At 32.9% G+C, this 27,764-nt stretch overlaps 1 protein-coding gene across 1 annotated transcript; it reads right to left on the bottom strand.

Annotated features, from left to right (window-relative positions):
• LOC148615313 (origin recognition complex subunit 3-like) lies at positions 1–27,701 on the bottom strand. Its single transcript, XM_088590192.1, has 20 exons — positions 27,566–27,701; positions 25,622–25,664; positions 25,281–25,375; positions 24,721–24,865; positions 23,829–23,989; positions 23,050–23,142; positions 22,606–22,742; positions 21,369–21,528; positions 20,462–20,575; positions 16,464–16,597; positions 15,763–15,826; positions 13,169–13,285; positions 10,840–10,919; positions 9,644–9,777; positions 6,463–6,545; positions 5,849–5,940; positions 4,684–4,825; positions 3,530–3,646; positions 2,665–2,735; positions 1–288 (listed from the first exon to the last, which is right to left on the bottom strand). Exons 1-20 carry the CDS (start codon positions 27,590–27,592, stop codon positions 183–185), a joined length of 2,115 nt encoding a protein of 704 aa, XP_088446318.1. The 5' UTR covers positions 27,593–27,701; the 3' UTR covers positions 1–182.
• Between the last annotated feature and the right edge of the window lie 63 nt (positions 27,702–27,764).

Raw genomic sequence — 27,764 nt, 5'->3', positions numbered from 1 at the left:
TAAACAACATGGTTTTGTTTATTGCATCATTTTAAACATAATTTACAATATTTTGAGCATTTACTGTAGTATTTTTTCATATTTTAACAATATAGGGCATATAATTCTCACAAAGTTTTTCAGTTCATCAATAAATTAAGCATAGAAACTTAAGACTGGTTCCATTCTGACTATATTCCAGTCTAACATCCTCCCCAGGTCAATCTGGCTACATGGTCTGTTTTTCTCTTTGTTGGTTTGATAAATCCTAGGAACTGTAATTCTGACACTGCTCTGATAAACCTTGCTCTAATCATAGATAAGGAATACAATTCTTCATTCAATTTTAAATCCTAGTTAAATAAACTAAAAGTAAAGTAAATAGATCACATTTGTACCCAAACCGGATATCAATATCTAACTTATATGATAGCTGATAGCAAAAAAATAAAAAATTAAGTTGACCTCATCAGTTCCAAGGCTATTTTCAGAAAATTTTAACAGCACATGTTGGTCATTATATCAAACTAATTTGTAGTTTCAGCACACGCTTTCATTACCAATCAGCAGGAAAGTGATGGGGTACGTAAATTTTTGTAAATCTTTCTCTTAATTTTAAAAACTAAGTAATAAATGCATAAAAATTCTCCAAGTCACTTCAAATCACTTGACAGAAACTGCTGTACAGTCATGATTAAGCTCGACTTATCCGCAGCGTTAGACACAATAGACCATTCAATTCTAATATAACGACTTCGGCATAACAAACTCTGCTCTTTCATGGTTTCAGTCTTATTTAGAGAGAAAGACTCAACAAGTATCCATGGGAGCCATCCAATCCAACTTGATCAAATTGAACTTTGGCGTTCCACAGGGGTCTGTTTTGGGTCCAAGACTTTATTGTATGTTTTCTAAGCCCATTGGGGAAATTTGCAGACGACATGACATGCTTTATCTTTGTTACGCTGATGATTCACAGATATATGTAGTAATTGAACCAATTGACAACTGGTCCGAAATATCCAAATGACTTGAAGCTTGCATTGGCGATATCAGCTCATGGATGAAGAGCAATCTGTTAGAGCTTAACCAAGATAAGACTGAATTAATTATTTTCGCTCTGAAACATCAACTCAAGGAGTTTGAGAAGCATCAACTACCTCTTTATGATATGATAGTGTCAGATGCAACTTGTGTAAGGAACCTTGGTGTACACTTAGACAAGTCATTGAGCATGGAACAACACATTTCCGCAGCATCTATGTCATGCTTCCTTCAAATCAGAAAGATTGGCCGAATTCGTTGTTACATTACAGACAGTGCTTGCAAAACTCTAGTGTGTTCTCTCATAACATTGAGATTGGACTACAGCAACTCCCTATTATATGGCGTGCCTTGAACAAGCTTCAAAGAGTTCAGAATGCTGCTGCCAGATTAATATCATGGTGCAGGAAATATGACCACATAACACATGGGATAATTGACCTACACTGGTTACCTGTTCAATTCCAGTGTCAATACAAACTCATCTTACATGTTTTTAAAGCACTGCATGGTATAGCTCCAGCATATCTCCACAAGCTTCTGACTCTATTCCGCCCATCAAGATCACTGCGCTCCGACAACTCTGTGACACTTGAAACGCCAAGAGTAAAAACAAAATCGTATGATGAACGTCGGTTCAACAAGACACCACTTTATGGAACAATCTTCATGGTGAACTACGAGTTTTAGACAATATTAACATTTTTAAATCCAGATTGAAAACGCATCTTTTAAAGACAGCTTATAGTGATCTTTCATAAAATTTGACGTTATTATGTTTTATTGATGTTCTATTTTATCAATGGTATTTTTAACATAGCAATGTCATGTTTTAGATTTTTATTTTTTAAATGGTAACTCTTTTTTTATTGTTTTCAATTCTTATTTTATGTAAATGATATAATACTAATATATAATGTATTTTCTAGATATTTTTATGTTTGCCATTTTATACTATTTAAATAATGTTTTAAATACTTAATTATGTTTTAATTACATAGTTTTTTTTTGTTCGTCTTTTCTTTTTTTTTGTTTTACAAATTCTATACCTAAGATATATAATTACAATTCTGAATAATATTTTTATTTTTACTTTCTTTTGTATAGCTTTAGGTGTTGAGTACTACATACTTTGTATTGTATATCATTTATATGCTGTAAAGCGCTTAGAGTAAATGTAGTTTAGATTGGCGCTATACAAATATTGTAAATAATAATAATAATAATAATTCATTTGTTTATGCAATGGTGCTACATGTGTATGGTTTAGTGTTAACCTAATTATGCAATCAACTAATCAGTTACAGGTAAATCACAGTCACAGGTGGCTGCACATTGGCTAATACTGACACACACCTGTCAATTAAATTCCAATAAACGATTAGGAGACAGGCAGACAGGATATTTAGACATTATTAGACTCACGCAGACAATGACTGGCATTTTTTAGTACTTCAGTAGCCTTGATCATTAGATAATAGTGTTATTTTAATATCAATATTTTAGTGTCTATTTGATTTACCCTCTTTTGAATGGACTTTTTTTCTTCATATCTCACTACAAACTGTACAGTATTAAGCCCTCATATCTTCTGTGGAAAACTTCTCACTGCACAACCAAGTTTTCAATATAAAAGGATACTGCAACACTTTATCAACTGTTTTCTTCTTTTCTGCCTCATCTTCATCTTGCGTAACTACTGTAATAAATGCCTGAAACGAAGATAATTCTACATATATACACAACCTTGAATTTCTCTAGAACTTGACCTTGGAGTATTTTTAGATATAAACAGAAATCAGTATAAAATTTCACAATAAGTGATAAATGAATGTTGCAAACCAATATTAGAACGGCATCTTCTTAAATGTATGTATCTATAGTTTCACAGTGCTGAGATAAACATGTTTTATAGTTTTATATAATTAGGTCATGTGATCAATGAGAATTTCCTTGATTTCCATTCATATATTATGTAACTTTAAATGCAGAAGTTTTTTTTACAACAGCATCAGGTATACATAATTTGACATATTTACTATATTAACTTGAGTTATTCAATTATAATAAAAACAAACAAACAATAACTTAGTACAAATTGGAATGTGCTAGTGAAAAGTCCCAATGTACTAAATAATTTAGTAATTGTATTGCAGTTTATTCTTTCACATCATTGTTTTCGAAGAGAAAAAAAAAAAAAAAACAATTAAGGTAACTATTTTCGCGATGAAACATTAAATAAAAACATTCCATCCAAAAAGAGTGTCTGTTATGTATACATGTACTACAATCTACAAAGTTGAAATAAAAAAAAATTCCAAATCCCTTGAGAGGAAAATATAAAATAGTTCATACTATGCAGAGGATGGTAAACACCTTCAACATTCCACTACAAATATCTATATAACATACACATAAAGAAATATTTAAATTATCGAAAAGACAAGATAAAAAAAAAAATACAGCATACCTCATGAAATATTTGACTCTGATTGATGATGCTTACCTGCAGCCAGTCAAACAGGTTAATTAGCTGTGTACATTCCAGGTGTAGCTTGTATACTATACATAAATCAGGCATTGTTGGACTGATCACTCCAGACTGTACTTCACAACATTTACACTAAAAAGAGGAATGGAAATTATATAGGAAACTCCAAAAGTCATTTAGATCTGGTGGAAACACATAACAGGAGGTGTGCAATGGCATCATGAGCAGAATGAGTGAAAGTTTGAAAATCCATTTAGTGGTTTTAGAGGACATGCAGATTAGATGGTAACCCTCTTGGTTGACCAATTACAGAGTCAATGCTTTGCATCAAGAAACCCCACAAATCATTCAGATGGAAAAACAAACAAGAATGAGGTGAACAATAGCATCATGTGATAAAGACTGTGTTCAGGTTCCATCAAATTCCATTCAATGATTTGAGAGGAGTTGCAAATTATGACTGGGGACGGACAGCCAGCATGATTACTGAATAAACTGCCACTTTTCACACAAGGGGTATAAACAGCATTTGACAGATGAATATTACTGATTTCCTTGACTGATTGACGAAATAAAAAAAATTCACAGGACTTAAACTGTTTTCACAGTCTTAAGAACATGAAGACAAAATTTGTCAATCAACAGGGGTTCAAGCACATACCTTATAGGTCAACTAATCCAACCTTTTTTTATTGGTGATGTAGAGCTGACAAATAGTTGCACCACAGGTGTGGTGTAGCAAACAAAACTGGACAACATTAATACATGTAGCTGTAAGTCTCAAATCACAGATGAAATATTAAATGTACAAAAAAATCATACTCCAACAGCTCATGCAAAAATTGGTCAAATAGAAAAAGCAGTTTTTGACCAAGCACCTATGGTAAGTAATCATCTACTGGTATTAGAACATGTTGCATGTGTTGTGCTTGGAATACCCCCACTTGTTTCATGTAGGGAAATATGACAAAGTACCACTAAAGATTTCAGAAAGCAACCAAACCACTTAATATATATGCCCCATCAAGATAAAGGAACAAACCAAAATCAATCCACCAACTGAGAGTCAAGATTACGACATTCAGAGAGGTGGACAAAATGATGGAAAGATTGCCATGGTGATTAAAAAAAAAAGACACTATTTTACAAGATAAATCTTTGGAACCTACCTGAAAATATGAATGAGGATTAGCAAGAGCTGTCTGCACTGCTGACCTTGGAGCAGAGTTCAAGTGATGCTTTATATCAGCTGCTGAGTCATAATAAAACACCTCATGTAGAGGGAAAGACTTCGGACATCTGAGGTACTTCCTGTAGTGATCAATATTAAGTAGTTAGAAATTCTGAGAGTACAGATTACACATGATTATGTCAATTCATATACAAGCCTCTAATTTTAGGAAAGAGTTCCTTTTCCTACATGGTGGTATAACTGCTAGTTTTTCTGTTTTTTAACAAAGGGTAACCTGTGTGATAGAAAAGAAAGGGATGACAGTAAAAGTAAAATATTCAGTACGGTGCAGCTTGATACAACTCCAGAAGTCAAACCCTGAGCAGTTGGCAAGTGTGGACACACCATTCAAGTTTGTTACAGCTATGAATTTCGTTTGACACAGGATAAAGACTTCAACCAGAATAAAAATGGCCCCTTCTGGCACCTAATTCCTCTTTAAGTCACAACCCCTAATATCAAACCCAGCTAACCTTTGGTGGTATGACACCTTCTAGAGATCAGTACACATTTACTCAAGTTATTATCAGGCTTGCATGTAGATCACTTTTCCTAAATAGTTCATTTCACAACCCCTAATGCCTTTGATGGTACAAAGAGATCCGTACACTTTTACTCCAGTAATTGTCTGAACATCAGTAAAACTATTGTTTTTTGGCCTGTAATTCCTAAACACTTAATGTCATAACCCCTTACATCAATCCTAGCATTCCTTCTGTGGTATTGCAAATATTTTACAATTTTTCAGCTACATGTAGAAATTGGTGACTTGACCCCTGTGGTCTAAAAATAGCAACAGTAGCCATATTTTGCAATCCATATAATTGACAAATATTTTATAAAGTAAATAACTGAAGGATCCTGGTGACCAATTTGGTAATAACCCATCAAGTGATTTCAGAGTAGAAGATTTTTAAAGAAAAGTTAACAACAGACGACAGCCACCAAGTGATGGCAAAAAAATGCAATGCAACTCTACTAAATCTGGAACAGGTACATGTATACATTAAGGTTCACATATTCAGTTGTAGACCCTTAAACTACCAAATCTCACAGAATACTTTGATTTACAATATTTAGCTACAATATACATGTATACAAACCTGAACACCTTGTCATAGAAATCTACAACTTCTTGTCTTAACTTCTCATAAGGTGATAGTTTCTTGTTCTTCTTCCCAGCTTCTATTAACTTCTATTTATAAAAATAATTTAACAGATTTATTTGTAAACCAAAGTCAATAAAAGCAATCATTCAAAAATATTTGAAGTAGTAGTTAAATGACATAAGTAAAATGTTGCATGGTGATTAATCATCTCATAAGTACATATTAATGTACAAATACACTGTAAAAGTATATGTATCCATACATATTTACAATAAGGTTCTTTTAGTAAAGTATTGAGTCATGAGATATATCCAACTTCTAGTTTGGTTAAATGTTTGAGTACTCAAGACAGCTTGGCAACACTGAGTTGCATGTCCTACACAATCAATTTATTCACAGAAATACTACAGCCACACCCTTTTGCATACTTGGCATATTCCTTCATTAAATACACCTGCAATAGAAATTTTGTCCTATGTTCCTAGTGGATTGATTCTCAGAAAACTCAAGCTGAAGGCATGGCAAATGGTCTGCCCAGAAGACAAAGATTAAACTATAATTGGATCACCTTCTGTCAACACAACACCATTCCTTTAAACACTACATACCTTCCTTAGGTTATGAAGGTCAGTTTTCTCCAATTGTAATGTTGACACATCAGTGCTTTCTGTATCATCTTCTTCTGGGACCTCTTTAAATGTACAAAATCAATGCCATAAAATATACAGTTCTATGAGTCAAAACCATATTTCTGTAAAGCTCCTTATTTTCTGACATTTTTAGCATGTTATATCTATTTTAAGCTGTTCATACAAAAAAAAAAAAAAAAAATAAATCTCATGCTCGACATGTTTTTTTTTCTTTTTTTAATATTTTATTAATTGTGATGTCACTTAACATAAAATGTACATAATAGACATTGTCATCTTTATAGAGGACCTCATACTTCATTGTACTAGTAATCAATACAAATTCAACCCTTGACATTAGAAGCACTGAGAGCCGTTTTCAGTCTGACAGGGAATAGAGTATACTGGTAACCTAAATTGATAACATAAGTATGTGAGATAAAATCCCAGTTGGCAACCAGTAATACAGAGTATAGATCTAGCTAGTTTCGTATCTTTAACAAAAATAAGTGTCTACAGCTCACAACAAGTTTTATAAAGTTACGAATAAAAAAATAATTCCTAGTTAATATAGAAGTGTAAAAGGCATGGTTATTTTTAAAAATGCCAATATATTAAATTTCGCCCTTATACAGGTAACACCTATATATCAATAGTAACCAAGCATGTTTTTTGTCTGAATATAGCTGAAATATTGCTGCTTGGACGTTAAACCCCAACAAACAAACAAACCAAGCATGTTTGTAATATTACGTGAATTGTTTCATAGACAGGATTAATTAACACTCAGTCTACCATAAAACCATGCAAAAGCATTACAAATGGGTCCACATGACAAGTCAATGGCTTTTATTGAAATTTTGTTTATATTAAGATGGATATGAGCATAAAATCCAGAGTTTTTTTGTTTTTGTGCTCTTAGTAAAGATGCTACAGCACCATCTTTAGAATGACAAGATTTCCCAAACTTTTTTCAGCTTATTTTGTTGAAATATGACATACTTTGATCCCATAATTGTGCAATGAAAATTGTATTTTCACTTGATTTGTATTATTCTATACAAACAGTAGAAACTATTCTTCAATATTCAACCCAGAAAAATTCCATCTCATGATCCTGTTTCCATAGCAACTGACTAAAAAATTACCTTAATTGACCTTTTTTAAATATCCTTTAAACTTGCATCCATTAAAATCTTAAAACTTCTAAGGGACCTCATTTTTTTTTATTTTTGGCATGACACATTTAAAAAATAAAAATAAAACAAATGTGGGTTGACAAATGCAACACAATTGGTAGTGAATACAAGACAGTAATTGAACAATCTTGTGTCTCATGTTTCACAGAAAATGCTGTTGATGAAGGATGGGCTTTAAAGAAAACCTGTTGAACAATTTGGTTTTCTCCCAAAGTGAAAACTTTCTTGAAAACCATTTATGATGAAGGTAAAAGAACAAGGAAGCGCCCATATGATGATATTTGTGAGAGGTTAAGGAAGCAAAGAGGGGATAATGGATCAAAACAGTTTTCCCCACATGAATGACTATCTGTTAGCCAAATTAAAAGATTGTTTGCAAATTTTACATTTAGGCAACATTCAAGGCAGGACATCCCCAGTGTTGCAGATTTTGTAGAAGAAGAAATTGACAATGTAAATGACCTGGAACTAAGGAATGTTTTATCTAAAATAGAGTTTAGAAAAACAGGAGAACTTGTCACACTTAACTGATAAGATTTTGTCTACAGACCTTGACAAATTTCATGTACCAGTAGATAATTGAAATGTCACAATCACAAAAGCATAATTGACTTGACTGGTGTTATAAAAGTTTATACATTTTTGCATCATTTAGGACCCCACACCAAGGATGCTTTGTCCTACAGTTTTCACCTTGTCTGTCTGTCAGTGCATTGGTCTGTTGTCCTTGAAATTTTTTTTGTAGACAAAAATATTAAAGAAAAAACAAAACAAAGTACAAATATGGATTTTTACACATACATGTATGTTAAGGATGTACATTGTACATGTCAATTTCTTATTTAGAAAAAAAGGTCTGTTTTTATCAAAATGTAATGGACTTCATTTCTCCTCTTTCATTTGTGTACTTGTTTGTGAGTTAATTTTAACTTAATTCCAACTACCTGTTACAATGAAGTAATAGATCTGTTATGGAAATTGTCACCCCATGATAACTTTATACCTGGCAGACAAAAGCTGCCAACTTTGGTGTACATGGGCAACCCCTATTGTCTGCTTTAATTTTAGCGTAAACATTATCTTATTAAAGAAAGAATATGTTAACATAATAATGAACACATATGAGATTGGAAAACAAGTGATGCAGCACCTTTACAAATTCCTTTAATTTTGGTCTTGCCTGCGACAGAAGATGTGGAAGGCGAAACATGGGTTTTGCTTTTTTTTGTCAACGCTGACAACAGGGATGGCATCACAAACTTTACATTAAGTTTTCTTACAAGTTCATTTAAACATGAACCCCTTATGCTAGGTCAATGATATTTAGTGATTTGTATGATTTGTATTTTGTTTAATGATGAAATGATGTGTTTTTTATCGTCTGAAAAACACAAAATTTCATCATTTTCATGTCTGTGTTAGATATACAGTAACAAGAGTGCCCACTTTTTTTTTTATTCTTAAATTAGTTTGTACTATACCTTAACTTTGCAGTACCATGTAGTTTTATCTGCTGTCAACAATGGATGAGATTTTATCACCTTTTTAAAAATGTGTTGCATTCCCCCCCCCCCCAAAAAAAAAAAAGGATATATAATTATCTCTCTTTGCTAGACTACTCCTTAAACTTTATTCTTCAGTTTAATTATGTGTTATATCTATTTTACAATCAAACTCAGTGATAATAAAAGATTTATGCACTTGATTTGTATCCTGTTCTCTATTTTTCAATTTCAATATTGTCAAAAAACCTGAAAAATCTAATTTACAGTTCTGAAAAACTGGTTCCCTGTCTAATAAACTCCATTGCTCTTTACAGAGAAAGATTCTAGGTGAAATATTTTTGGTGAATTCTTATATAACTAAGGTTTCAATAATCACGAAGTTTCATCCTGGTTTGAAGATTCCCTTGTAGCACATAATGCATGGTTCTATGGTAGACTTGGTGTTAATATATTTACCATGTAGTGTATCAAATCTTTGCATTAAGACCTTGATTTCCTCACCAACTGTAGATATATCACTAGAAACATCTGATCCTATCACTTCTATACTGGCCTTCATCAAATCTGTCAAATCATCTTTAGACATCATTCTATAAAAAAACAAAAATACAGTGAAACAAACAGCACATGACTTGACCCCTGTGGTCTAAAAATAGCAACAGTAGCCATATTTTGCACCCTATATAATTGACAAATATTTTATCAAGTAAATACCTTAAGGATCCTGGTGACCAATTATCCCTGCTTTTGAGGGTGTGTGAAAAATCTCATAACTTGGAAATGAGTAGTCAGAAAAGGACGAAAAGTGGGAAATTTCTACCATGAAAATAACCACACTACCAACACAGTTAAAATCACACAAATATAAAGAAAATAGGTATGGTGAATATGTCAGAGAGACAACAACCCCACTGGGATGAAAGCATCAGCTAAAGGCCACCCATTGGTCTTCAATGAATGAAGAAGAAACTCTCCAACTACAGGGGAGGCTGCAGCTGGCCCAAAAACATCATTATACACAGGTACAGCAAAAGAGTTGCCCCTATGTACTCAAGTAATTTAAATATAAACTAAAGGTGAGAATGAAACATGACATACAGAGGCCAGAAATTCCTGACTTGGGACAGGCACAAAAATGTGGTGGAGTTAATGTACTTTGGCATGATCACAACCCTCCCACTAAAATCTGGCCAGTGTAAAAAATTACAAAATTAAACACACCTAAAAATCAGTTCAAAAAGGTCTGAGTCCTTTGTTATTATATAGATTTTCTTTATAATTTATCGATATTTTCAACATGAATTTTAAATTCTGTGATTGGTGGACTGATATCAGTCGTGACTTTTTGGCAGGAGAAAGCGTGAGAGTGAAATTAACAAATTTATTTCTCTGTGTGAATTATCGAAATTTATTACACTGGGAACATTAAATAAAACACTGCAATCTATACAATAAGAACTTTACATTGATCAAGCAAAAAACTTTATATTTTTAACAGATTTCTGAAAAATTGTGACTTCATTCCATTTCACTGGTCAGTCATTTCACTTCTTTTAAAGTTCATTACAATTTTCATAACCTCATCTCATTTCAAATGAAAAACAAAGCCAGCAATATGATGTAATAAATAAGTTCCCTAAAGCAAATTTTACCTTAAGAGTTCTACAGCATCTTTGTAGGACTCTGAATCACAGATGAAACTGCCAAGGGTCAGTGAATATACTTCTCTTAACTGGAATATAAAATATGATTAATAATATTATAACTTAAATATCATAAAATATTACATGGTATACAAATTAACTGGGTGGATGACAAATGATTCATTCATAATATGTAGATTCTTTCGATTTAAGGCCTAAAAAATTCTGTGTTTATGGTAACCCAACTGACTCAATTTTTTCCCTGCCAACTCTAATTTTTTTATGGCGTCAAAACAAAAAAAAACCCCTAAAATTACAGATTTTCTGTCATTGATTTCTTACTAGAATCGCCTTGCTCTCCGATGCAGAGGTTCAAAATTCATAAAAAAAAGAACAATATGGCCATGGCTACAACATGTTCAGTATTCAGTGGTGTAATAGTAGAGGCAGCTAAACTAGTAGGTTTCCATGTCCTGCAAATCTATAAATTTAAAAAAAAAAGGGAAAAAACCTATCGAAAGAGCCTACTTTTTACCAGAACCACATGATTTTTTTAGGCCTGACTGCATGCCAATATACACTTCTGCTAGTAAAATTCTTTTGTCTAACTGAAGTCCTACCTTGCAGAAATATATGGCAAAAATGTCCATGGACTATACCGCAGTTCAGGTCATAATATTAACTTTTCAAGAACTTTGTCCTAAAGAGCCAGGTTGTCCTGAAGTTAATGCATGTTAAACTAGAGGCTCAAGAGAGCCTGAATCTCTCACCTGATTAACCATTTGCTTATTTGAAAAACTTGAGGAATGAGACAGGCTTAGTTAAAATCAACTAAAATCATTCATAGCATTTTCATGACCTGAACCAGAATTTTGCTAAAGGCAACAATTTTTAAATTTTTTTCAAAAACCTGTATTATGACCCCTAAGTTCCATTTTTAGTATAGGCAGCCATATCTATTCATGGATTAAAAATCACAACAGTCATTTTGAGTACAATACACCAAAGAACTATTATGCTTATTTTCATTCAATGATCTTAAATGGTTTTAGAGAAGAAGATTTTCAGAGTTGTTTATGTGAAAAAAAAAAAAAAAACAACAAAAGACTGTTTCAGGGGTCATAACACCTACATTAGTCAATGAATGGTTTTGCAAAATTTTGGCATGGGTCCTTCTCATGATGCTTAACAATTTTACCCTATGCCAGAAATTTACTAAAGGCAACGGTTTTTTAGTTATTTGCAAAAAAACTGCCATCTGACCCCTATGTTCTATTTTTAGTAATAGCTGCCATGTTTTTCATGAATCAACAATCCCAACTGTCAATTTGTGTGGGATACCCTAAGGAACATATACTTTCATTGAATTCTGTGCAATGGATTTTGAGAAGAAGATTTTCAAAGTTGCACATGCGAAAACAGCAAAAAAAAACTGTTTTAGGGGCTGCAACTCCTACATCAGTTGACCAATTGTTTTGAAAATTTTGGCATACGTCCGTCTCATGATGCTGAACAATATAACCCTACCAGAAATTTGCTAAAGGCAACAGTTTTTGAGTTATTTGCAAAAAACTGCAATCCCTATGTTCTATTTTTAAGTAACAGTGGTCATGTTTTTTCATGAATCAATAATCCTAACGGTAATTTTGTGCAGAACACCCTAAGGAACAATCATGCCAAGTTTAAAACCTGTCAATCCAGTAGTTTCAGAGGAGAAGATTTTTAAGAATTTGTCCACATCAACAACGACAACGGACACCAAGTGATGGCCTTCGGCCAGGTGATCTAAAAATATGTAACTTCACTTTCAATTGTCTGAATGGTAATTTTGTTCTAGCTATTGACACAATCTTTAACATCAGATCCTGCAGTTTACATGTGAGAGTCTATACTTAAAATTCACTGGTAGATATTTTATACAATTCACGACATTAGATCTATTGAGCAGATATGGTTTTATACATGACAAATTTAAGTTAGTATTTTTAAAATTAACTCAATGAATATTCAATGACCATAAACTCACATTGGAAAAACTATAGTATCTTTGGAGCTGGTCAATGTTTAAAAAATAACTTAGAAAGACTTAATACATGTAGTCATAAAATAATCTTGGCAGTCTTAGCAGTTAAAACAAAGTGGGAGATAGAAATATTCAAAAAGGGAGAAATTTTTATCACTCCCCAAAACTTAAATGTGAAATATTATCCACAGAATATAAAATTTCTATCAAAAAGTAATATATTTTACACAATTATTGTTAAATGGATGGGGTAATGACAATAACTTAATGTGATAGAATTATTATAATATAATACTGGGACATTGTTACTAATACCTGTTTTCCAAGAGGATGTTTGGGAAGTTTGGCAACCATACAGTGTAAACATCTCAGCACTGGAAATAATAACTCATGGTACTCATAAATATCTTGTATTAGTCTCTCTATCTCTTTCTGTAACAGTGGACAAGAAAAAGTTTTATTAATGCTGCTAAGAAATAAGGAAGCAGTTGTTTAAAAAACATAATAGTGCCAAGGTTATTAATTCTTACTTGAGCCAACTAAAACTCGAGGAGTATCTAACGAAGCTCCATACATATACAACGAAGTGATAACTGAATCAGTTAACAAAACAAACAGTCAGATTTTTCCTCTAAAATACCATTTAACATTTTAAGTAGCAGTCTTTCTAAATATACAACAGGAGAAGATTCATGCCAAAACCCACCAAATCTATTCTTATTTATTATATAAACAGCAGTGCTTTACTGAATGATCACAGCGTAATAAGTTTCAATAATTCATCATGTGAAATAAATTTGGTAATTTCACTCTCTAACTTCCTCCCGCTAAAACGTCACAACATGAATATAAATTCACCATTCACAACATTAAACATTCATGTTGAGAAAAAGCAATGAATAATGGAGGAAATCTATAAATAGGATAATCAATTTGGTTTTCATGAATAACCAAAATATGATCACATGTGCCAAGAACGCATAAAGATTTAACTCATAAGCGGAACAAGTTCCGCACACTCTTTAAATCTAGGTGTTCTTTGGCACTCATTATCAAATTTGGTTATTCACTCTATCCAATTAATCATCCTATTATTCTTATTCAGAAACATTAATTAACCAAAAAAAAACAAACACAAAATTGCACTATTGACATAAAATATAGATTGTAAATGAAATTGGTGTTGCAAGAGTTCTCATTAATGATTTGGTTGATTTGGTGAATCAGAATGTATGGTTTTACCCAAACTACTGACTTGTAAAAGACTACTGTTACATAATATGAGGCTTTCAGGAGCCAGAATCGCTCACCTGGTTAAATTTTTGCCTTTCTATAACTCTAACAAGGAGTCGTCCCACAATTGGACTCGAAGATTTTGGTAAGACTTATCATCAGGATTGCTTCTGCAATTGAAAGTTTCTTTCTGTCTATCATAGTTTTCAAGATACTGGCTGAAAAGTGTAGAACAACTCATCATTTTTCACTTTTCAAGGGTAATAACTCTAACAAGAAGTTGTCAGACAACTTTGATCCCTTGAAGACTTTTGTAGGCTTTATAAAAAGGATCATTTCATCAATTGAAAGAATGTGGCCAAACTTAAAGGTATAGAGATACATATATATGAGAAAACTTCTGTCTGATTGCTATGGTCTATTTCTAGTAAAAGTGGCCATGTTTTCTGACAGATTAAAAATCCCAACATCAGTTCTATGCAGAATACCCTAAGGAACATTCATATAAGTTTGGTTCTAATTGCTCAAGTCGCGTCAGAGGAAAAATCGGCCAGGTGAGGTAATAGTATGGCAAAGTACCGTATTTCCAGACTATGAGTCAATATTTTTTTCAGCAAAGTGTCAGCCATGACATATCATCTACTTTGACTTAAATAAGGATTTTTCAAGGAAAAATGTTTATCTACAAAGCATTTCTTTAGATTTGTTTAGTTCAATTTTGATTGCTTTAATTCAAAATTTTTGGTAAACTGCAATCAACGAAATCGTCACTCAGTCAAACCAGCGACTGACTTCGAGTATTATTGATCATTGCCGCCATCCTTTATGAATGAATACGACGATATTAATAAAAACTCTGAAAATTTGAAACCGTTAAAACAACTCTAGAAGATAAATTAACGAAACTCCTTTAACTGGAAAGACATTATTGAATGTTCTGGAGTTATTGGTCCTTCAATATGCAAATTTATACCAGTTATGGTATGTTGTAACACATTCACACGTGGCGCAAATTATAATTTGTTTAAGTGTTATCGACGTGGCTAATTGCAACCAAATTTGCAGGTAACAATTATTTTTTACTTTATTTCGTAATACCAGGTAATATTGTTTATTAATTACCGCTCGTAATTATGACCAATTCATCAAACAAATTTCCCACTTATTTCACACATGGCTGCCCACATTTGACATGTTTACAATTTCGTACACATGATGATCTAAGGCTTCAGAGCCATTGACATGCCATTCAATAAAAATAATTGAACTCACGTACAAAGTACACTTTAACAAAAACACATATTAATTTAATTCAGAAAAATTAAACTCAGTAACATCACTGGAATAATATGCTATTGAAAATAAACTGCTTAACCGCTGACACCTATGATATAAATGCACACGTCTGACCTTCAACTTAAGTATGTTTTATTCGTAGATTTTGGTCAAAATTGGGCAATTCGATTTATACTCCATGTCGACTTATAGTCTGGAAAATATGGTAGATAAAAAAAAAAAAAATCATTTATTTGGTGTTTTTTTGGCACCTTGAGTCACCTCTCTCACTGGCAGTGTCTGAATTTTATATTGATTGGTACTTCAATATAAATATAAACCAAGTCTATGCAACAGCTGAACAGTTATTTTTTTGAATGGACAATTATCAAAAACCAAACCTTTGTATAATCATCATTTTCTAAGAGATCAATCTGTTGCTGAGGTTGACAGCCTTCAACAAATCTGTAAGAAAATAAAAGGTCCAAATCAATTAATTACCAGTGCTTATTAGTGATGAAAAATAAGCATTTGGAAAGTCTTGAAACATTCAAACATACAAGATGAGCTAATTCAATTCAGCATTACAATAAGCATAATTTTGTTTTCTATGAAAAAAATTATCATTGCCATTTTCATCTATAATGATAGGTTGAAATTCTCACTGCTCTTTTTAGAAAAAGAACTAGTAAATTATTGTAATTTTGATTCATAATAAAATAATAACTTAAAAAATGTCACAAATCGAATGAAACATATACACACATTTAATATGCTATTCAAAAATCAGTCACTGCCTAGTGATAAAAAATTAAAGTCATGCGACAATTATATATAAAAAGGACAAAAAATACATGTTAGTACAAGTAGTCTGAGTTTACATAACACAAGAATAAAGCCAAATATTACTTTTAAAGTTGTCAGCATAAACATATATACATTATAATAATAATTTATGTCAATACATGTTTCAAGTCTATGTATATATAATTTAATTTGATTTGTAACAAGCTTCTAATTGGTTGGTTGGCCTTCTTTGAGCAAACCAGGTTATTTTGCATAACCTGGCTTGGTATAACCTGTATAAAAAACTACATCTAACCTCATAAAAGAAGGGGTCATTCTGATAGATTCTATATCTTGATGATTAAGTCCCTTCGTAGTGGAATGTAGGTCATCATGACAACAGAATATACGACTGCATGGGAAGGAGAAAAAATGGTCTAGAATACAAAACTGAAAAAAAAAATATGTAAGTAATAGTTAATCTAATAAGAATAATACCATACATAGTTTCTTTTAAACTGAGATTTTTCCAGCAAAAGTACATTAACAGATGTTTTTTCACTACTGAATATTTTTGGTATATCTTTTTCAGGAACAAATCATTAGAAACTGGAGCAGGGTGTAACAGGTAAATGTACTCATATATCTGTGATGTTTTATTTGTTGTGCTGTGTGACGTGTTTTGGTAAGTTATCAGAAAGTGAGCCAATTTTACATTTAGTGAAACTGATTGAGACGACATGGCACACAAACTTTGTTTCATAGTTTAAATGAACCTTTCAGCCAATCCGTTGGTAGCGGGGTGATACGATGTGCAGCAATGGTGTTTAATACCATTTGATAAAACAAATTTTCGAAATTCATCTGACACAAATTGTGGACCATTATCGCTGACAATTTGCTTTGGAATTCAGTTTCTGGAAAATACTTTTCTTAAGATTTCAATTGTTTGTTTCGACTAAGTTGATTTCATTATAAACACCCCAGGCCACTTAGAATGTGCATCGACTATTACTAGAAACATAGTGTTCATAAAAGGTCCTGCAAAGTCAATGTGTATTCTTTCATACGGTGTGGTAGGCCATTCCCTCGGGTGCAATGGCACAGCTTGTGGATTCTTTGTGAACATCTGGCATCCTTTACATTGTTTAGCTAAATGTTCAATATTGGCATCTATCCCTGGCCACCATACATAGCTTCTTGCAATAGCTTTCATTTTTACAACACCAGGGTATCCTGAATGTAGTAATTCCAACACTTCCTTTCTAAGTTGAACCGGAATAACGACACATACTCCCCATAGTATACATCCTTGGTGCACAGTAAGCTCGTCACGACGTGTATAATATGCTTGACTTTTCGTCTGGTTTTGTCCATCCTGTCATAATGAACTCATACACTCTACTTAATACAGTTTCTTGATTGGTTTCTCTTCGCACGGCTGCACTATTAATCGGAGCTTGTTCTATTTGTTCAGTGTAGAACAAATCCACGGCATCTTTAGTGTCCTCTGAATTTTTATACGTCAGTTGCGACAAACCCATCAGCATTCTGGTGAAGTTAAGTGTTTTTGTATTCAATATCATAATCATAGCCAGTAAGAAATAGTGCAAAACGCTGAAGTCGGGAAACTGTAGTTGATGAAATGCCCTTTTTAGGGTTGAAAACAGACACAAGAGGCATATGATCAGTTATCAATGTAAAATGTCTACCAAATAAGTATGTATGGAATTTATTGACTCCCAAAATGATTGCAGTCGCTTCTTTGTCAATTTGAGAACGGTTTTGCACAAATTTTGTCAGCATACGAAATGCAAATGCTATCGGACGCTCAGTTTCATCTCCCATATGTGAAAGGGCGGCTCCAACACCGAATGGCAAAGCATGGCAAAGCATCGCAAGCAAGACGGATCGCTTTCTTTGGATCATGATGACATAGTACTAAGTCGGATATCACTAACTTTTCCGCTTCGAGAAATGCAGACTCACATTGCTTATCCCAGCTCCATTTTCTATCTTTTTCAAGCAGTCGAGTTAACGTTTTAACCACTGTTGAAATGTTAGGTAAGAATCGGTGATAATAATTTATCAATCCAAGGAAAGCTATTAGCTTAGTAGTATTCTCAGGTGTTGGAGTGTTTAGCACTGATTCAACTTTATCTGACATTTTATGCAATCCCCTTGAATCTATAACGTGACCACAATATTCCACACTCTCTTTGAAAAATTGACACTTATCAAGATTGGCTCTTAGATTATATTCACTTAATCGTTTCAACACATTCTCAAGGTTAGCAAGATGTTGCTCCTCAGTTTCACCTGTGACTATCATGTCATCAAGGATGCATTGAACACTACTTAATCCACATAGAATTTGATCAATTGTGCACTGCCAAATTGCGGAATAATCCCAAGCTTGTGCTTATTGTGAGGTATTTCTGATGATTTTCATCGACCTCCAACTGCAGGTATGCATTTCGTAAATCGATTTTCGAAAACTTTGTCCTCCCTGCTAATGATACAAAGATATCTTCAATTTTAGGTAACGGATATATTGATCCACTGCAAGTTGGGGGTTCACTGTGACCTTAAAGTCACCACAAATACAAACAGTTTTTCCATCTTTCTTTATTACCGAGACAATTGGTGTTGCCCACTCACTATTTTTCACTGATTTGGTAATTCCTTTTTCTTCAAGATTTCGTAAATCCTGTTCAATTTTCGGTTTCAAGAGGTAAGGAACTTTTTGGGCAACTGTCTGGTTTGAAATTAAACTTAGCTGTCATACCTTTCACTTTACCTAGTCCTTCATCAAATACGGTCTGGTATGCTTTCAGCATTTGTTCCAACGACCTTGGCGGTGTCAAATTGACGATCTTATTCAACGATTTAAGCGATTTCCAGTCTAGTTGAATTGATTGGAGCCATTCATGACCAAATAGCGGGTGACAACCAGCTTTCAAAATGTACAGTTTTAGTGAAAATTTCTGATCATTGTACTGCACTGCTACTTTAGCATATCTTAATGGTTATGAAATTTCACCGGAATATGTCTGTAATGTCACCTTGGTGTCCTCCAAAGGCACTTTAGATCCATATATTTCATGAAAATCATGCTCAGATATTACTGATAGTGTGGAACCAGTGTCTAATTCCATCTTAATTGACTTTCCACCGACAATAGGTTCAATCCAGATAGGGTTTACACTTTTATCTCTAACTGTGTTGATGCCGAGATTGTCAAGTTCATGAGTTAAGTCATCTTCGCGTATCGCATGAACTGGTTTCCATATTGTCTCTCAGTGGACTTGCAAGCCTTCTGAATATGACCCTTCTTTTTACACTTGAAGCAAGTTGCATCTATGAATCCGTACTTGTTTGCACGATGATTAAATCCATTACATCTATAACACTTGGACCCTGTTTGTTTTTGAGAACTTTGTTTGAACAACTGATTGCATTTCAGTTTATTTAGTCCAACTGTTTCTCGTGTTCGCAGGTCGTCAGCATCTTTTACGACTGTTTCCATTGCTAATTTAATTTCCATTGCTTTCTGAAGAGTCAAGCCTGCTTCGGACAACAGTCTCTTTTTGATTTGCTGGTTCTTTAATCCACACACTAACTGGTCTCTCAAAGTATTGTTTAAATCTTGAAATCCACAATGTTTAGTTAACTTCCATAGTGCGGCCATGTAGGCATTTACATTTTCGCCTTCTTGTTGGGTACGCTGTCGAAATCGATGTCTTTCTGCAATTTGAAGAGGCTCTGGAGACAAATGATCTTCCAGAATCTTAACAAGGTCTATGTATGTTTTATCCACGGGTTTCTCTGGGCTAGTCATGTTTCTCAGTAAGGTATAAGTTTTACCTCCGATAAGACTAAGTAATGCAGCTACTTTCACATCATTTTCTATTTTGTTCACTTTAAAGTACTGTTCAACTCTTTCCACATATGATTTCCATGATTCAAGACTCTCTTCAAAAGCCTCAATCTTTCCAATGTAACCAAACATTATACTTTTATTTAATCGAACCACAAAAGTCTTGCAGAAATTATTCGGAGAAGTTTGCTGAATTCGTGAACATTTCACTTAAAATCTTTGTCGCCAGAATATCAAGTTGTTACTCTTAGAATAAATTATTATCATTTTTATTTAGATGATACAAACAAAACACATTTTATATAAAGACTTATTTTGAATATATCAGATTATTTGATAGAGGCATATGGCAGATATTTTATACATTTTAGGACAAGAATGTGTGATTAATTGAACAGACTTATCAGAAACTAAAACTACTGAACAATTCATACCTGTAATCCTTTAATAAAGTTAAGTACAGAAAAGTCATGGTAGAGAAATATATCAAGAAGCAGCTGAAATACTCTATGGCCCAACTTGAATGGATATCTGGGTGTCATTATAATCTACAAAGTATGTCATAGATCACATATTGGATAATATAATGACAAAGGCTCTGAATACATGTCAACCTCAAAAGAAGATATACATGTATTTCATAGCAGTTATAAATGTATAAATATGTAATGATGGGATGGGTCTTTATATTTGAACTAAAACTGACAATTGGCTGTGTTGTGTGTTAATCCGTTAATCATCTTTCCCTAACATGTGGCATAATATCAAAATAGTTGGTATAAAGGTCAAAACATGAAAGACAGACAGACAGTAATTCTTACATATCATACCATGTTGGTAAACACAATTAAGTACACTTGTAATGGAATGTAAAATGTTTTAATTTTCAAAGACAGTATTTTTTTTTGTGTATTCTACCTATTAAACAAAATTATGAGTACTAATCAGTATGTTTTCCATAGGTGATTCTAGAAATTACATTGCATGACCTATGATTCTTCCCAGTATGCACACATAAGGATTGTTAAAGGAACGATTTTTTCCACAATGTTAATTAAATAAATATTCTGTATTTGTGAACTGGCGGTAACTTAGTTGAGTATATAACCACTTCAATCAATGATTAAAGTAGTAGTCATTTTTGAAGCAGCTTTCACTAACAAGGAATTTAAGATGAAGAACTTTCCAACTATGAGGTGTAAAGTTCTAGAGTCACTTCAAAACAAATCTTAATATTAGTAAATTTTTAATAATGGTTATAAAGCACTATCTGAAACCATCTGAAACCATTTAAGGTAAACTAACCTGATTCCTGAGAAATGTGATGTAAATTATACCAACCTGGTTTATAACAAGTGTAAGATACTCTGTGGATGGAGGAGCCTGGAATTTCTCCATACACAACATAGAAGAGACAGCATTGGGTAATAATCTATGCACTGCTGCAACTGATGTGGCTATACCAAACACAAACACAATAGGTAGCTGTTGGATGTAGTTACTGATAACAAAACAAAAAAAAAACAAATTTAGTTAGCCCACTGAATGATCACCCACTTACAACATGTAAACCTCTTAGATGTCTTTTCAGAGCATTGAGCAATATTATCTTCTATCAAACAAATCTGATGCCAAACCTAAGTTTAAATTGATGTATCGTCAACTTTCATTCAATGGCTAATAAAGTACATATACAGAGTAATCCCTACATGTATATACTGGTACCTCAAACTTTCATTACAAAGAAGTAAAAAAAAATGATATTAGTACTGTCATTATGGTATTTTATACATAGAACAAAGCCTGATGTTGAACGAAGAACATCAATATACATGAAAATGAAAAGCATTTCTAATCTAATGATACAATCATCCTCTCAAATCTATTATAGAGAAATTCATAGAAGACCACCATATATTTGGATAGTACATGTATCATCCAGACCATACAAGTACATGTATTTTATTGAAGTGGTTTCATTGACATTGGTCTTTTAGAGAAGAGATTTAACCTGTTGCACTGTTAATTGGTATTTCTACAATCAAGATTATTAAATTTCAAAGTTAAAGCTGGAGACTTGCCGAGGGTTTAAAAATTAAAAATTCAACCAATAAGAGTGAAGAAATATAGTTTGACACAAAATGTGATTCTGTTTTATCTCCATACCAAACTAATTTTTGGCACCTATAAAAACTGAGCTACATTAATTTTGTATTTATGCCTAATGGTATAAATAATAAAAAAAAAAACCTGGTTGCCATGACATTACAACTGTATTCAAATCAGCCATTTGAAGAGAGCAAAAGTCTCTAGTGACTGGAACACTTTTGGTCACGCCAGTCAGAAATTGTGAAAATTGAATAAATATTTATATACTGAGTTTTATAGATAAAAGTACCAATACTGCAGATACAAATACAGGGAAATTGTTTGACAAGACAACTCAAAGAACCCTAAAAGGGCAACACACAAAGTGAAACCCAATAAAATTTGGAGGTGAACTTAGGTGAGGGTATTTCTCATGAATTTGCACTGTGATCCTTTTGTATTTACTATTATGAATGCACTGCAACAATACCTGCAAACTGTGATGAAATCCTGCAGTACATGAGGTATCCAGCTCTCTATATCCTGGAAGACTATAATGATAGGTGGGTATTGCTGATACTCTGAAACTGATTTTCTTTTCTTGGTGGGACTATGATGTTGTTTTGGCTGAAATAGTAAAGAAACTGAATGAAATAAATAGTTGATATAAATGCACTGGTAACTCATCTCTCCACTTTTTAGTATTCTAAATAACTTTTAAAAACTGTCCTTCATTGATAGTCTAGGACAAGCACAAGCAAGACAGCAGTATTTGTCCAATAGAAATTAATATGTATTAATCAACATTGAGGCATGAATCATAAATCTCTGATACAGCATTGTTTAAACACCCCAACCTCTTTTTGAAAGTTTTAAACACCCTACCATTTTAACAGTTCAAAACTTAAGTTACTTCTTCAATAATCATATTCACCTTAAATTTATGCCTATACCATGAAGCCAATGTAGACAGTGTACATGGAAGACTCTTGGTACTGGTAACTGTCTCATCCTCATCTTCCGAGAACTGCAATATACATATATCCACGTTAAGATTTTAGTATCAACAAGATGTCATTAATCTTAAAGGACATTTATGGGAATACAGTTAATAGATTATCATATTCCGTCTTAGTGTGAAAACTGAAATAAACTTTGAGAACAAAGAACTACTGAAGAAAAATTGCATCCTCCATAACAGCAAATAACACATTCTGAGCCTTTGTGCAATGTTTTTTTAGTCATTGGGAGGCCATCAGTACTCTCCAAATGACTAAATTCTGATTAACCAGTAACCAGTCAAACTGTTTATACTTCACATCCTATTGCTGCATGAGGTATAAACTTATATTTATTTCCATAAAACTTTGAACAGGAGAATAATTAAAATACACTAAACAGGGTTCTGTATTAACTAGCCTATAAACACTTGCCAACTCAGAGTTCTGTAGTAACTGGCCTATAAACGCTTGCCAACTCAGGGTTCTGTAGTAACTGGCCTATAAATACTTGCCAACTCAGGGTTCTGTAGTAACTGGCCTATAAATACTTGCCAACTCAGGGCTCTGTAGTAACTGGCCTATAAATACTTACCAAATCAGGGTTCTGTAGTAACTGGCCTATAAATACTTACCAAATCAGGGCTCTGTAGTAACTGGCCTATAAATACTTACCAAATCAGGGCTCTGTAGTAACTGGCCTATAAATACTTACCAAATCAGGATTCTGTAGTAACTGGCCTAAGGTTTTTGTGAGAACATTCTTGACTTTATTACAATCTTTTGACTTTAATATGGCCACCAATGGAGAAACTCTTTCATGGAGAAGTTCCACCAATGTTGAAAACATTACACCATGGTCTGGAGTGTTCACACCTATTTAAAATACAACTAACCCTGCTTAAATTTTATAATGAACAATTAACAGGCACATAGTCAGTTAACCTAGATTTTATACATTCTATGACTGTATGCCAAACATACACATAACATACATGTGGTATTAACTATATCAGCCATTGACAGATTTTACTTCAGACCTTCAAAGATTTCAGGAAAATCAGCAGTACAGAACATTTCCAGAAAATTGTGTTTGGTTAACGCAAGTGTCTGACGATAAATTTACACAGATGAGAAATGCACAGAAACCAACACAAGATCTATACAATCAAATAACAGCATACAAATAAGGGAACCTATCATTGGAAAGTAAGAGAAATATATAGTGCCTAAGATACAAATACATGTAATAGAACAGAATCTTTAATATCAAAATGTTAGGTAACTTATTATGAGACAGAAGCCAATTCAAGAGAACTTGCATTTAATATAAATGTACAAGGGAACTCATCATGTAAAATAAGCCAATACAAGGGAACTTATCATTGTACAAAATCTAATATATACATACATGTAAAGGAACTTATCATGTAACAGAAGCCAATACAAGTTACCAATGTACATAATCTGATTTGATATACATGTACAAATGAACATGGGGGTGATGGGTGGGGGGAGGGGCTTTTAATTGGACAGAAGCTGATACAAAAGATCATATTATAGGAACTTGATTAATTTTCACCAGAATTTATTTATTGCCAACTGACCTGTTACTAAAGCTGCAGTAGGTATTTCAGTTACTAACGAGTCTGTGTGATTCTGATCTTCACTCAGGTGAAAATGACCATGACATTTGCTAGTAAAGGCTAGTAAATCATCAAATATCTTGGAATTCAAATCAGACCGCAAAATCTACAGAAAAAAAGGCAATGTGAAAATTGGGATACTCTATGTGGTTGTCATTATATCAATAATTACCTAATGATTAAGTTTGTAATATATTTCTCCCATATCCACCCATCTAAACATCAGCAGGCTCTTTTAATCATACATATATGTAATGGGAGAGCATGATTTGATTCGCCAAAATCAGTGACAAGCCAGCAACCAAACTGATTTGGCCAAATAATCCTTCTTTTTTCTTGTGTTTAGAAAACAACAGCAGAGAATAATAACAATTAAATATAAAATGCAGTGAATTGATACTTACTTTATACAAGACTAAATTTAAGCACTGCATGATAGTCATAAAAGTATTTGTAAAATGTGTACATTTTGTATCTACAGTAAGAGGAACATTAAAACATTAAAACAAATATCAACTGACCTGTATTTCTTGATCAATGTCTTCCCAAGTTTGATCACAGATAGACTGTCTAGGTCTATAGGAGGATGAATATTCACAGGCTTTAAAATAGTCAGCTGCCAAAGGATAGAAAACAAGCAATTTATACATAGTAAAACATTCTCTTACATAAAAAGGCATGTCATGTCATCGCAAGAAGCTTGCTGAAAAATCTGAGAGGCAGAAGCATGTGCTGCAACACATTAAAACAGAAAGTGGACATTACTTGTTACTTTTTTTCAATCTTCACTGAGAAAATAAAAGAATACTGATACAATTGTATTTAAATTGGAGAATATATGATAATGACTTGTATGCAATACCTGGGTTTACCCTTTTCTTCTTTCCTTTATAAGCAAAACATCCCTGAAAATTAAAGATAAATAATGACTGGCATGCACATGTGTAATTAATAATCATACCAGCAAGACTTATAAAATTTTACATTATTTCTGTCCCTCAAATAATCTTCCTGTTTTATCTGAAAACCTCAATAAGTATGTTTTTTTCATGGTATAATTGCTTCTTACTTTATTTAAATATACATTAACTAAGTTTTATTTATGAAACAAACAGCAGAGTTAGAAATAGTAGCCTACCTGCCAGTCCGAGACTGGTTGTTTTTGGCAGAACTGGCTAAATTTAGCAAAAATCTATATAGCCATATAGTAAGTATATTGAAAAATTGTATTCAGGACTGGCTAGAATTTTAATGAGTTTCCTACCATGCATATAGTTATTAATGCATATTACAACACTTTCCAACTTTCTAATCATCAATATGGCTTGCGAAAGATACATGATTCAGTGTTTTAGGATTTTTCAAAAATTGAGGTTTCCTTGGGAAAAATCCATACAAAATCAACTTTCCCACAGTCAATGACCGCTTTCCTAACAGAACAAATCTTTACAGCATATGAAGTTCTCCACTTGCCTCGGGAAAGTGTAACTAAGTACCTAACTTTCCCTGACCCAAATTTCAATTGCCCCGAGTAACGGGAAATAGGAATCCTAGAACACTGTGATTAATTTCTAAGTACTGACGCCATATCATTATACTTATATTGGGTAGCTAGAAAGTGTTGAAATAATTAAATGAATAACTAATTTTTTTTTATGAAAAACCTTCAAGTACATGTACGTTTAAATAACAAAGTAAGCAATTATACTACCCAAAAAACAGTTTTATTGAGGTTTTCAGGTATACACACCTGGTTTTCCGTTAATACCAAGGTTTTCGGTTATTCAAGCTATCCAAACAATATCTTTGAATTGTGTTCAGGGACATCATTACTTTTCTGACGCAGTCAATATAGTTTTGCTATGACTCTGACCCTAAAGACGCTCTTCTATGGAAACACAAGTCACCTTATCGCAATTCTGTTTCCCCAATTGGCCAAATACTGTATTAAAAAAAAAAAAAAAAACAGTACTTGTGTCACTATATTTTGTTGGCAATATTAATTATTTAGAAAATATCATTTTTGCTACCAATGAACTCCTCAGAGACCAATACTACATGTAACTATGAAATAATGAGATAAAATTGTCTGGAGTTGAAATTGTGCTAAAAATAGAATCTCACAAGGCAACACAAGGGAAATATACTTATTTCAAAATATTTATATCTACACTATGCTAGAGTTGTGTTTCTAGTAAAGGTGGCCCTGCCGAATCAGCATTTTTTCAATATTAAAAACATTTACATGTAAAATTACATATGTAAAGTATATATAGTCCCTGATTAAGTATAAGAGCCGGTGTAAAAGGCTTTCTATTTTTGAGGATTCTTAAAGGCTGGAGTTTTTTCATCAAATCTCAGGTATGCTATTTGGATTGTCTTGAAAACATGCATGCATAATAGTGCTTTATTCATATGAAATGTACATTTAAGTTTTATTTAATGCCTTTCCACGATGCTGTAAACAACAGATTATCTGAAATATTTTCTCACACAAGAATGACTAAAGCTTTCGATATTCTGAAAAAAAAGGCCTGCACAAAAAGATGAAATTTTGTGATGATATCTTTGTTTATTATGGTACAGTATATTAACCTCTTTTCATTAAGGTACCACCATGTTAAATGATAGATGTCCTTTCGTGTACTGTAGTGTTTTGTGCCGCACATCCTGACATCCTGTAAGTTGTAACTACATTTTGTAAGTGTAAAATAGATTTGTGGAAAACAGGAAAAGTTACAGACTTTTTAAACTGACAAAAAAACAAATCTTTCGATAATTCCATTATTTAAACATTTCACATTACTTTTGACACAGATGATCCAGTGTCCATACTAAAGTGGTAGTTTCAGTTATCAGCTGTTTCGAATATATAATTTGCGGGAGTCTCCACATTGAAAACTTCCAATATCCACACTGGTTCCCAGTCTTTTAATATCCTATCTTCCCTTTCCGTAAATATTCACAACCAGAATAAAAAGCTTCAAGTCACCAAAACGTTTTTG

The sequence above is a fragment of the Perna viridis genome, chromosome 6 (assembly GCF_037379345.1).
Source record: "Perna viridis isolate PV_CMFRI_1.1 ecotype Kerala chromosome 6, ASM3737934v1, whole genome shotgun sequence".
Taxonomy (NCBI): domain Eukaryota; kingdom Metazoa; phylum Mollusca; class Bivalvia; order Mytilida; family Mytilidae; genus Perna; species Perna viridis.
Note: the sequence above shows the minus strand (reverse complement) of the source record. Positions and strands in the feature narration are given on the sequence as shown.

What these genes read in the sequence shown, in the direction of transcription:
- LOC148615313 (XM_088590192.1), bottom strand. Translation starts at nt 27,592, where the DNA reads ATGGACACTGGATCATCTGTGTCAAAA. An exon ending in ATGACCCCTTCTTTTATGAG is followed by an intron (nt 15,827 to 16,463) that starts GTTAGATGTAGT and finishes ATTTTCTTACAG; the next exon opens with ATTTGTTGAAGGCTGTCAAC. An exon ending in AAAATGATGATTATACAAAG is followed by an intron (nt 13,286 to 15,762) that starts GTTTGGTTTTTG and finishes CCACTGTTACAG; the next exon opens with AAAGAGATAGAGAGACTAAT.